At 38.2% G+C, this 13537-nt stretch overlaps 1 protein-coding gene across 4 annotated transcripts in view; it reads left to right on the top strand.

Moving 5' to 3' along the window:
• The window catches only part of UNKL (unk like zinc finger), a 56032-nt gene that overhangs the window by 1140 nt on the left and 41355 nt on the right, over window positions 1–13537 (top strand). For 2 of the 4 annotated variants that reach the window (XM_032987575.2, XM_032987574.2), the window contains exons 2-6: window positions 802–1011; window positions 4391–4567; window positions 7417–7550; window positions 9481–9616; window positions 10362–10479. In XM_032987575.2, coding sequence (XP_032843466.1) covers window positions 802–1011; window positions 4391–4567; window positions 7417–7550; window positions 9481–9616; window positions 10362–10479 — 775 coding nt within the window. Of the gene's footprint in view, window positions 1–801; window positions 1012–4390; window positions 4568–7416; window positions 7551–9480; window positions 9617–10361; window positions 10480–13537 lie in introns of those variants that run through there. The other 2 variants (XM_042798488.1, XM_032987577.2) reach the window with 2 other exon arrangements.

Below are 13537 nucleotides of genomic sequence, written 5' to 3'. Positions count from 1 at the left end.
CTTCAGCAATGTAATTAACTTGCTAAATCAACTAATAGGTATATATAAACTGCGACAGAAAGAAGTGCTGTCTTACATCCTTTGACAAATGCCACGGTAGTGCCCAGTCTGGCACAGTTTTGTTATACTGTGGAAAGGAGTATCAGACTTCCTAACTAGCTTCTATGCCCTGCATGCTAATGAAGGACTGGCTTACACCTAAGTAACCTTCAAAGACCCCAGACTGTCTCAACACAAATATAACAGTTGCTAAAAATAAGTTTGCTGAAGTTATCTCATAGCACCTGATAACCTTCATAGAGTTCTTTTAACCCTCTATCTTTCTATATAGGGTGTCCACATTCTGGGGATGTTGTGATTAAGGACTAATATATAAATTAGATGTGTTATTTAGATAAAATAGCCTTTGTAGGACTATTTTGTATGATAGCAAGTGCTATGAATGCTCATTCAAGTAACTTGTTGGATTTATAATCTCTGTTTGGTGGTTACTTAGGACAATATTCTAAATACTGTGCTTTTTAAATTAATGTATTTATTTGGTTTTAGTTTAGTTGCAAAACATAGTATAATTTGCCAGGTATTCCACTGTATTTTATTAGCAATGCATCCGTCATAAAAAATGAGGTCAATTGTATTCAACAGTTAAACATTAAATTGTGCATAGGAACTAAAACTGTATGCAGGTACATTTGTACAATTTTTCACGGGCTATATGCATTGAATTGTCAAGTGCCCTGTTAATACTGTAAAAATGTGCCTCCAATAAGATAAACTTGTAACACAGTTTAATTTTTTTAGGTATCTAAAGGAATTTAGGACAGAGCAGTGCCCCCTATTTTTGCAGCACAAGTGTACCCAGCACAGACCATTTACCTGTTTTCATTGGCATTTCCTAAATCAGCGTCGTCGTAGACCTATACGAAGGCGTGATGGGACTTTTAACTACAGTCCAGATGTTTATTGTACAAAATATGATGAGACTACAGGAATCTGCCCAGATGGAGATGAGTAAGTGATTTCTTGCAGTCCTAGGTGTTTGTAGTATTAACAATGACATTAAGGAAAGTTGCTAATTTCTCCTTAGTGAAAATGATTGATAATATCCTGCTGCAGTTTATTTGAAACCAGATTTCTATAAGTGATTTGTCAGTTTTTGGCACATATACTTTTATGTAAGTATGTCTTATTTAGCCTATCATAGAGTTAGAACTATGATTTTGCACTGTGACGGTCTTTAAAGCATAACATCATAAACTGGTTTTCTGCTAGTATTATTCCTTCACATTTGTGCTAGTATTGTTGCTGCACATTGTTGTTTTGTTGTTTTTTTTTTTTTTTTCCAGCTATGCTTCCTATTTCTCTTGACAACTTTGAAATTGACTAGTAGGTAAAAACTATACTGTATAGAGGTGGCTTCAAGATTTTAAACTTACCTAAGTTTTGTGAAGATTGATGGGTAGTAGAGGAGAGTGACTGTTTTGTGATGCTTCCGGTGAGAAAAAGCAAAGGAAGGAATTCACGGTTAGTTGTCTGGCTAGCTCGTTAGTGTTTGCATTTCCATGGACATGTGTCTCTTCTAGATAAAGGGTACAGAGGGACTTCAGTGAACTAGGGGAGGGGTAGAAGCTTTGTGGAGTTGTGAATGAACTAATGGTACAATATGGCACAATATGGCAGGCAGGCATATATAGATGAGCTGGGTATATTGTGGTCATGTTAGAGGAGCTATCTTTATCTGCAGTGATGGAAGTAAGGAGGGACTTCTGAAAAAAAATATTGCAGGAAACGAGCCAGGAAATAAGTAGTTATGCTGGTCACCAGGTTTAAAAATTGAACATAATTATTTTGTATAGCAGCACTTATCACGGATGAGGTATCTTTTGTGTTGTAGGCTGTAGTCACAGAAGAAAAAGGTGTATTTTTTTTCCAGAGGCTTTACAAACTAATCAATAGAGATGAGAGAAGGTAAACAACAAAAATGCACTAGGCAGAGTGACAATACTGAGTACCATGCCTAAGTAATATAAACAGCAAAAATGTCTCTGGAGCATGATTTAAAAGAGAACAATTAATTATCTTTTCAGGTGTTTGTAAAGCACTCCTGCCCATCCTGGGGCAGCACCGACGGTTTGTTCTTTGAAAATCCACAAACAAGGATAACGGATACTCGTGTCATGGATTGGTTGGGGACAGAAATTGAGCTTTCATTATTGAATTACAAGATACTGACTCTAAAGGAGGAAAAAAGCAGGAATGTTTTAAAAAGGTGTTAGGTTGGCAAGATTGAATTGTTAGAAGCAAATAAGAAGAAACGTGTCAGTAACAGACGTGAGATGGAAACATTTTTGCTGCAGTTGGCTTGGGAAGGCTGTCCCCTGTAGTTACTGAAGATCGCTTCCTGGTTAGCAGCCCGTGCTGGGATTCTGTAGTGGGAGGGGGGGCTACAGCGGCAGTCCGCTGCGAGCAGCTTCCGGAAAGCTCCCCCGACTTCACGTCGGACCCGCCTCTCGCCAGGACCGGACCAATTAGCGACCGCGGTTGTGCCTCCGCAAGAACTATTTAAGGAGGGGACCCTGAGAGGGGGTTGGGAGTTGTGAGGAGCAGTTAAGAGAAGGATCAACGCCTAGGTCAGTAGAACGAAGAGGGTGGTGGTGGGGGGATGTATGCTGGAGCGGAGCCCCCTGTATCCTGTGGTGAGACGGCGGGGCCACCCGCTCTGCCAGCCCTGGAGGTCCCCAGTGTAGCAGAGGCCGACAGGAAGCTGTGCTTACAGGAAGACGGGACTCTGAGGGGAGAAGTGGTCCCTGCTGTTGTAGTTTGGCACTGGGAGGGTGTCGTGGTTTGAGCTCAGAGGGCAGCTGAGCACCACACAGCTGCTCACTCCCCCTTTCCCCCTCCAGTGCTGAGAAGGAGAAAATAAAGCAGAAGGCTCGGTTTGAGCTCCAAATTTTTCCATACCAGTAGCAGTTCTAGCAGAACAGGAGAGCTGCATCAGTGCTGTTTACACATCACAAAGAATTACTCACAAGGTTCAGCTGAGGTACTATAATGGGTCCAGCAAAGATTGTATCCTGTCTTTCCATGGAGAGCCAAGAAGTGTGAAAGAACTACTTTCAGATCCTGAGTATAGACTGGACTGTGCTCCATTTTACACTAACAAAATGAGATGTAGCACTGAATTTGGTATACCGAGTCTTCCCACTGATTCTGTTGGGATTTAAAGAGATAGGTACAAATCGCTAACTGCAGCCCATTTATCTTGTTTAGGAGAATGCTGTTTCTAAATTCCTGCAAGGAAACAACTTGATTCTCAGAAATCATAAACAGTATCAATTCCTGGAAGTCAGCACAAGCTGCAGGTGTTTAGCACAGCAGGAAAAATGTATGATTTTGATGTAAATATATAAATGCCAGACTTGTAAATATTTAGAAACGATTGCATTTGTTTAGTTTCCAAATAACCTTTTTAGACTATAATAAATAAAACTTAAACTAGCATAACATTTTATGAGTGTTAAAGTCTACTTAGTGCTTCACGATTCTCCTTTCATTCAAAGTAAAATACTTCGGGGAGACTTTTGTTGTTCTGTCTCACTGTTAAGATTTTTGGTGCAGTTTCATTTACTTTGGGATAGGGGAAAGTAGTTTTTGGAGATTAGTTTTCAAAACCAGCAGAGACCAAAATTAATTGCACTGAAATAACCCAGGAGAGAACAGACATGCTTGTGTATATATTTTTGTGAGTTTTTAAAAATTTGTTTACTGTTGGTAGTTGGAATTATAATCCATATATGATATTAGCCATTTTAAAGTACAGACCATAACTCACATAGCTGTGTCTGAAAAATGGTTAGTGTATGTACAAAGGTGTATTGCTGATGTAAAATTTGTTCTCTTCCTTTCAGTAGAAGAGTCATTTTAGATTTCCCCTGAGATTGTTCAGTCAGTTTCATGTCTATAAAGAGCAGTCATGAAAAAAATCACTGTGCTTCAAGTACCCCTTAATTTTAGATGATAATGTTAAAAATAAATAAATGTCTCGTACCTCGGTGTAGAAATTATTTGAGCTTGTATCAGTATGGAAGATGTCATTCCTTAGCTCAGATGATGTTGCTGCTTACAAGGATACTTACTAGATTTATTCATAATATCTTTGTGAGCCAGCCTGCTGTGAATTCTTACAACTTTATCAGAGACTAAGAAAAAGATTAGTATTTTTAATTTTGAAGGTGATCTGTGATGGTGGTTAGTTTGGGACAAGTTTTGTTTGGAGAATCCTGCCAAGTTACTCATTACAAATTGATAAGAGATATAGCATAATTAAAAATTAAATTATTAGAAACAAAACTCAAAGCAATGCTCTAACTTTGATTTTTCTATTATGTAGTTGCCCTTACCTGCATCGAACAACAGGGGATACAGAAAGGAAGTATCATCTCAGATATTACAAGACTGGAACATGCATTCATGAAACAGATGCCCGAGGTCACTGTGTCAAGAATGGAATTCACTGTGCCTTTGCTCATGGTCCACATGACCTTAGACCACCAGTATATGATATAAGGTAGTCTTGTTTCAAATTCTTCAGCCTAATTAGCAGGAAATACCACATGTCTGTTATCACCACATACCAGAAAATGCAGTATGCTTTGCATGAAAAATATAGCTAGTCCTGTAACTGTAAACATAAGAGTACAATTCACTGTGCATCGTGATAGCAGATAGAAGCACACGGGAAATACAAATACTAAGGTTTTGTAATTTGCAATTTCAAGAGCCATATATGTAATTCTTATGAATGATAAAAGACCAGATACTCTTCCTTTTGTCATTTATGCCTTGTAAATTTGCATGTGGTTTTCACATTCACAAGTTTATGATTTTGTTAAGCCATCTTTCAGGTTCTCCACTTGTACGCTTGACATTTTACCTACTGACATTGTGGGTTTTTTAATTATGTTGTATATTTTCATGTATAAGATATCAGTATTATTTTCTGCCGCCCTAATGTATAATCAAGTTATCATCAAAAGAGGGTGCTTTGCGAATCGGGGTAGTGGTAGGTATGAGTTTTAACTGGTCAAAGCTGGAAGATAAGCATGTTGTTGAGAGGTATTATAAATAGGCAGACGGGGAGCTCTTGCTATAGAAGGTGGTCTGTGTATACTCAGTAGGAAAGGATACCAATTCCTAGAGAGCTTTGAAGCCTTGGAGGGTCACAGGTATCTCTTACTGGACACTGGAAGAGCATTCTGGGGATGTATCACTCTACGCTTGCCCTATTCTTACACTCTTCCCTAGGCATCCGCTATTGGCCAGTTTTGGAGACAGGATTCCAGGCAAGATGAACCTTTGATCTGAGCCGGTATGGCTGCTGTCTTGCATTCTTACCTGTGTTATCCCTTATTCCTAACCACCTGTTGGATAATGATAACTGTCCCTTCACAATAATTTTAGTAAAGTTAGTGCCTTTTCAGTAATTTCATATTTATTTAGATTCATATTTTGCCACAGAATGCACTGCTGCATTGCCTGGTCACATACTGTTGAGTTACATATAACTTTTCTTTCCAGAAGACTTTCTTCAATTAGCGTGCTGATGCTTCTTCTGCAAGACTTCTGTTCATTTTCTTTTTCTTCTTTTTAACTTTCCTTATTTAGCATATGGACCATGATGCCACGTCAGTCTGAATACAGAATGCTTAGTGTCTTTGTAATCTTTTGTATTGTATTAGAATGAGGAGCCAACATATAGCAAGACTGAAACCAAGCTCTGTTCTCTAAATGTATTTTAATGTGTCACGTGGTTGTTTGTTGGTGATTGGCTATGTATAGAGCATCAGGAGACACTGAAGACATTTGTGGTAGGAGTCTATGTTTAACAGCTTGAACCTACCAGTAGGATGCCTCAAACTTCATTGGTGTTTGTGAAGAACAGTTGTGTGCTATTGCTTCTCCTGATCTCAGGTATCCATCATTCATAAGGAAGTCAAACAATTAGGTCTTATTTTTAATTTGGTGGTCTTTTTGCTCTACGATAGACATATATTAGGGTTTCCTCATTTTGAGTAAAGAGCAGATACGTTACAGTAGAATCACTGATGTAGACGTTAACTTTATTCCCCTTAATAGCCTTGTTCTACATATCCACTTTAAAGAAAAAACATTCTGTAGTAACTATCTTTTTTTCTTCCCATTGCCTGCACCTTTTCTGAATTTGTAAAAGAAGTATTTTGACTGTTTGAAAAGTTTTAGACTTGTCTTTGGGTCTGTCTTGTCTTCCTTTCCATTTGAAATTTTCTTTCTTGGAGGATACTTGGGGTCTGGGAAGTTCTTCAAATGATACCATGACTACATTATAAATGACCATACCTTTCAAACTATTCCTCAGAGATCCCGAGTAGGGATGTTTTGGTATAGGAAGTAAGCTCCTTGAATATTTGTGTCAAGAGAAAGTGCTAATTGAAGGTAGAGACCTTTGATTCTCAGAATACTATAGATCCACCTCTGGTACTTGATTCCTCACCTTGTCTATCCATTGCTTCAAAGGCAGCCTCATATAATTATGCTACAGTATTTTGTTTTTTTTTTTTTCTTAAATATTTTTGTACTGATTTGCCATTGTTGAATCTTGTACAACTTAATTTTACTAAAACGGTGTAATAAAATGGTGTCAGATTTTTGATAGAGGTTTCATACTACTAATACAGTACCTTTCAGTTCGGTAGTACTCATTCTGATCTTTCAGCAACCTTGTGGCTGCTTACTTGCAAAGCAGTTGTAAATTCTTGCAGAATAGATTCCATTTCCTCATGAGTGTTGCTTGTTACTAGGTCTTCCAAATGTCTTGACAAACTTTTCTTTCAAAATCTTATGGTTAGCTGAAAGTACTTTGGCTGCTTTTATATGATGTAGTATTTAATAGCTATATTTTGTACCTTCCTTCAGTCATAACTTTTCCAAGACAATGAGTATTATGGTATTTAATTCTTCCTCACAGAGGAGTTCTTTAGTATTTCTGATCACCCTCAGTGCCCTTTCTATATCTTTTTTAGTTGTACCATGTCCTATGTGGTAGTGGAATATCAGAAATTAATACCGTATTCAAAATGTCAGCCCACCAGCATACAGAAGTACAGATGGGCATTGCTGGTACAATAATTGTACCTAATACCAGCATTCCTTCGTGTGTTCTTTTTGATTCGTATGACATCGTTATTTGTTATGATGGTCTACCAGCTTCAGCACAAGTAATGGTTTGAAATATAGTCAATTCTTTTTTACAACTTTGGCTTGTTAAGAGCTGGATTAAATAACCTAATTTTGATGGACTTGGACAGGATTGCACCCCAAACAGATAGGGTTACTGTAGCTGTACAGTTTAGCAGTGTTGTTTTCTTTTTCCCCTTCCAGAGAACTTCAAGCACAGGAAACCCTACAGAATGGGCAACTAGGATGCGGTGAAGGCATTCCAGATCTGCAACCAGGAATTTTAGCAAGCCAGGCAATGATTGAGAAGATCCTTAGTGAAGATCCAAGATGGCAGGGTAATGTTACCCTGCCTCCTTTCTCTGTTTCTTTATTGGTGTTTGGTCCAGTTTGTTGATCCTGAGCCTTCATCTGGGAGAATTTCAAAAGCCTTTCTTTAACAGAGTAAATAATTGATTTATATAAAAGTCATATGGATATTTGTGAACAAATTGTACTGTCTGTTGCATTTATATTCAGATTTCATTTTGAAAATGTTTCCTTTCAAAGGTGTTTAATAGGTCTTTTTCAGTTTACTTGATGCATGTGTTACTAATCTGTGTCAATTGAATAAATGTTCTTAAAAGTCAGTAGGAGCTCTGTCTTGTGCTAAGAAGTAGTAATGATTAGAGTCTTCCTTTTTTGAGTCATTAATAGACTCGTTAATGGACAGTTACTCTTTGCTGAGCTTGACTAATAGGAATGAAGTAGAATATTAAACAGAAAATTGGAACAAAGTATTAAAATACAAGAATGTCTTTAAAGTGTTACATTAGATCTCTTAAAGTAAATCCAATTGCCCTAGTTTTCTTAAGACTTTTAAAGTTGGTTCTCATGTTCTTGGTTTAGGCTTGCTTATCGTGTAGCCAAAGATGTTAGTATCAATTGGATATTGTTAGAGCTCTTGTCCAAGTTTTACTTTAGAAAAGACTGCCGGATACAATTGATTTCACAAAACTCATGTGGGGACAGTAACATGGAAAGAGGTCACATGAAGATGCTGCCTCTAAAGAATTCAAGGGGACACAATTGTATGATACTTTTCCCCTCTATATTTTTAAAATCTGCTATAGGGTGAGTTCCAACCATTTAAGTACTGATAATGTGTAAAGCTTAGTTGACAGCTTCAGATTCAAAAATATCCAATGTTTGATGTAAAATGACAGCAAAATTGACCAAGTACTACAAGTACTCCTATTGCATTCCTTGCACTGTGACAGGTTGGTGTTATATAATGTTGTATGGCTTCTGTCAATCCCTGTAAATATGCTGAGATTGTAGATAGTTTCTGGGGTTTGAAAATCACCCAACTAGTGATTTCAGCCTTATTTTCCTAAGCATTTAATGAAGCTATTGAAAAGAACTGAACATAGAATAGACTTCATGTGATATTCTCCTTAATATTCCTTGCTATTTGAAACGACATCATTAATGACTCTCTGAGGATGTTTTCACAAATCTTACAGGAGATTTGTAGTATTGCACAGTTTGGTTTTGAGAACATCTCAGGCTAAAAGATTTGCTGAAATCAAGAACCTACATCCATTTTTGCATCTTATGAAGAAGTTAGACTGGTTTGACATGATTTACTTCTCACAAGCCCATGCTTGTCGTTAGCTAAATTGTACCTTCTAATTTATTTACTTGCTCCATTGTTCTTCTGAATTTCTCTGTTTCTAGACAGAACCTTGTTTGTCACCTCTTAGTTCCTCCTTCATGGAACCAAAGATATAGAGACAGAGGCAAAGGTAGAGAAGAGGCTCTAAAATTTGTCCAGGAAGAAGATTTTACTGGACAGCCTTAACATGTCTTAACATGAAAGCAGTTTTGGTGAAATAAGGACTGTCAACACTAAACTTAAGAGAAATCCAGATATAAAATTGTATAAGTTTTTAGTGTTTGTCTTACTAAAATGAATAATGTATTTTCAGGTATTCATTTTCAAAATGTATATAATGAGTATTTCTGGATAGTTTCTTTACCAATAGATTGCTAGTGCTTTATTGTAATATTGCCATTTAATATAAAAGCGGTGAAAACTGCTTTGCGTGTAGATGTGTTAGACTTCTATTTTAAAAAATACTGGAGTCAGTCTAAGTTTAGAAGAATGGAGGGGTCTGTGAATCATATTTTTTTCTACAAAAAACAGTGTGATACCTAAGGTCACTAAAGACACTCTGAATGCAAAATTTATTCGTTTATTTCTCTTAATTGTTGACCTGTTTACAGACACAAATTTTGTATTAGCTGGCTACAAGACAGAACAATGTACCAAGCCACCCAGACTCTGCCGCCAGGGTTATGCATGTCCACATTATCACAATAGTCGAGACAGAAGACGAAATCCCAGAAAATTCAAATACAGGTACATATATACATGTTATGAGAAGATTTTTTGGTCAGTCAGACGGTTGTTAATGACTGATCTGTTTGGGTTCTTCCACAGTGCAATTGGATATTCCTAATGGAGTAAAGACACATCTTTCCCAATAGCCTTGATAAAATATTTTTGGGAAAAAAGCATCTGTTCAGAATGATCAGTCAGTTCTGAAGACAAAAACTTTGAAGATGTAATGGAAATGTCCTTCTTTCTTGTGAAGAATGAAAATAATTTCTGTATTTCTTAGCAAAAATTGGAATCACTAGGTCAAACCTTTGTAATTAAAAGATCAATTATAATTTTTTGTCTTTTTTTTCTGATTTTTTTCTATAATTTTCCATTTCCGAGCAATATTTTTAGGACCAAAATGTAATGTGTCTCCTCTCTTACTTTTCATCATTACATCACTCATCATTGCATCATTTTGCATCATTCTCATACACTGTGGCTTCTTCATTGGTTTTGATGTTTTTTCATGAAGTGATACAAGGTTTAGAATTGATGGGCTATGCTTGACCGTCTCAGGACTGTGAATAAATGTCATTAGACGAAAGATAGATAGAATCCTACCAGCTCATCTTTCTGTCAAAGAGTTTCCAAAAGGTCAGTCTCTCAGAATTTGCAACTTTATAGGTCCCAGAATCTAAAATTCTGAGATTTAGTGGGAAATTGTTTGAGATTTCTGTTAGGAAGTAGATACAAACATGCTCTGGACATTGCTTTTTTCTAGGTCCACTCCTTGTCCCAGTGTAAAACATGCAGATGAATGGGGTGAACCTTCAAGGTGTGAAAGTGGGGATAGCTGTCAATATTGTCATTCTCGTACAGAGCAGCAGTTTCATCCTGAGGTAAGAACTACGTTTCTACTTATTTTTAGCTATTTCAAATTTATTATGGGTTAGATTATCGATTAGAGATCTTATTTATGAAAAAACGTGACATTTCATTCAGCACTTCTAGTCATTGAGGTATTTGCTTAAGTAAAACAAAATTTGCTAAGAAATAGTTATTTGTACTGCTGTGGTTTTCACTGATAGGCATTTTTATTGTACCACATATAAAAAATTAATTAATATTCTCTGGATTTGGGCATAGATAAATGTGTTCTCTTTTTTACCTGACTTCTTGGATTGGTAATGAGGTCACAGTAGCAATTGCTACTCAATAACTTGAAACAATTTTCTATTTTAAGTATTGTTAAAAAAGCTGTATTGCAAATAAGTTAGAGAAACTGAATAGGTGAGGAGGAGCTGGAAAGAGCAGAAAACTCTCCTAGTGGCTGAAGTAAGACACTCCAGAAAAAAACAAGGTTATTTTAGATTCCTCTGTAGGCAAAGTCACTGTAACTTTGTTGAATGCTTGAGTGTAACAGTGAAATGCTTGGAGCAAGAGCAGTGCTATGCAGTCTGCTGACATTTAATTCTTATGTGTCACTATGAAGATACTACATGTGACAGTTAATGGAAACAAACATGATACTGAAAAGACATGTTGTGTTAGAAACTGCCTGTACAACATTGGATATCTGTTTTCATTTTGGAACCTTCAAATGGACATGAAGAATTCACAGCAGGATGTAATTTCTTGCATTAGAACATTCAATACTTAGTAAGGTGTAAGCAAAGACCATTCGAGCAATTGCTAATTTCTCTTCCAATTATGAATATTATTGAAGGCATCTCAAGTCCATACTGGGAAAGGAATTCTTAGAATACTGATTCCAGGATTGTTGCAAGCTTCATATCATACATTCCCTATCATAAATTGACCAGCTTTATACTAAACAGGTGTCATCTATCTCTACTCTTTAGATGCTGCTCCAGAACTTCCCTGTCTTGATTACTAGAGATTTTTCAGTCTAGATTTATTTCAGATCATCTAATTTCTTCTGCATCATATTCCAGCCCTTTTTTGTAGTAAAGGTGTCTTCCTGCTTAGTATTGCTACCATACTTTTATTTATGACAAAGCTATGAGTGAAAGTGCTAAAATAAGTCACAAGGCTGAGCCTTGAGTTCTGCTACCAATTTTGTCTGCTGCCTGCCTTCCTCTTTCATACCATCCATTGTCATGTCTCCATTAGTAAATTTAACAGCAGATAGGTAACATTGGTAAGAATCATGTTCTTCATTATATTAATTAATGAATCTTACCACATCCTTTATTGAAGTCCTTGCTAGAATGACAGCATTTCCATTTTAGAGAAGGACCTTTGATTTATCAAAGTTCTATGGTGAGTCTATCATGATATGCCTTTGCCAAATGAACTTTTAATTTTATCTCATTCTTTCTGGCTTTAATCTAAACAGTGACAGACAGAATAATTAGTGGACATGCAGTGGCCCGAATCAGCTATTTTTGCTCTTCTCAAACATATGCGAGCTATACTTAATATACCTCAGTTATATGTGCTTCTTCTGACATGATGGCTTTATTAAAAGTACTTGGTAACTACATCAGTCTTGCCAGTTTTTTAAAAATTCTGATATAAAACCTACCTAATCCACTTTCTGTTCCTGAACTGATGGTGATTTGCTTCCACATTAGATGTAGTCACTGCAGTCTTTGTCTGTTTGTTTCTATTAGCTGTGCTCCCTTTGTTGTAGTGTTGAGCATAATTCCTGCTGATAATCAAGGCAGTTTGGTGGGGATAGTGTTATCACCTCACCTAATTTGAGATCTAGTATTTAATTTCACAGAAACCAGCAACATACCTGCACTGAAAGAGGGGTTTTCATTCAACATCATACCCTGTGATTCTTTCCCTCCTTTGCTCCAGATCTTACTTTCAGCCAGTTTTGTGGTTAGAATGGAACTTCCATACCACATTTGTACCTCCGACTTGAGGATTCAAAGCACTAATTCAGTTAATAATGAAATTTAATCTATTTAATGGTGGCAATGAATTGCCTTCATTCCTCAGTCTACTTACTTGATGTCAATAACATTAGCTCAGCCTTACTTTTTGTCCTGGGTTGAGTGAATGGTGGAGTTTTTTTGGTGGCAGGGGAGGGGGCTATCGGGGCGGCCCCCTGTGAGAAGCTTCTCGAAGGTCCCCCAGCTCCACGTCAGCTCCACTTCTGTTTGGGAAATTGAGCCAATTGGCTGCGCCTCTGCGATAACGTATTTAAGAAGGGACGTGGTGACGGGCAGTGGGACTTGTGAGGAGGAGTTGCTGCAGCTGCGTGAACACCAAGGTCAGTGGAGGAACGGAGGAAGAAAGGAGGGGGGAGGTGTGCCGGAGCAGAGACCCCCCTGTATCCTGTGGTGAGACGGCAGGGCGGCCCCCCACCCCCGCCACCCATGGAAATCTACGGTGGAGCAGACATTGATTTACGGCCTGTGGCTCCTGCGCAGCTGATCAAGGTTCTGCGCCCGAAGAAGGCCGGGGTCTCGTGGGAAAAGGTAGCCCCGCTGCTGTAATTCAGCGCTGGGAGGACTGCAGCATGCGGGGGAGTCCCACGCCGGAGCAGCTCGGGAAGGGCTGCAGCTGTGGGAGAGAATCCAGTCAGAGGAAGTCAGTGACCCATGATGGAGCAGTGTGGGGAACGCTTCGGCCCGTGGGAGGAATTCATGTCGGAGAAAGTTTGTGGAGGACTGTCTCCTGTGAGAGGGGGACCACGACGGAGCAGGAGGAACAAGTTCCGGACACTCCCCTCACCGAAGATGAAGGAAGTGGCAGCGCTGACTGCACCCCCCATTCCCTGCCCCTGCGCCACTGGGGGAGGAGGTAGAGATATCGGGAGCAGAACTGAGCCCGGGAAGAAGGGAGGGGTGGGGGGAAGGTGTTCTCAAGATGTGGCAATGCTTCTCACTGTCCTCCTCTGTTATGTGTTGTTAGTGTCTGTAATAAATGTATGTTCTTTTCTTTTTTCCCCTAACGAGTCTGCCTTTTGCTCGTGATCAT

This window comes from Tyto alba, unplaced genomic scaffold, assembly GCF_018691265.1.
Source record: "Tyto alba isolate M040663 unplaced genomic scaffold, T.alba_DEE_v4.0 Super-Scaffold_28, whole genome shotgun sequence".
Classification (NCBI taxonomy): domain Eukaryota; kingdom Metazoa; phylum Chordata; class Aves; order Strigiformes; family Tytonidae; genus Tyto; species Tyto alba.
Note: the sequence above shows the minus strand (reverse complement) of the source record. Positions and strands in the feature narration are given on the sequence as shown.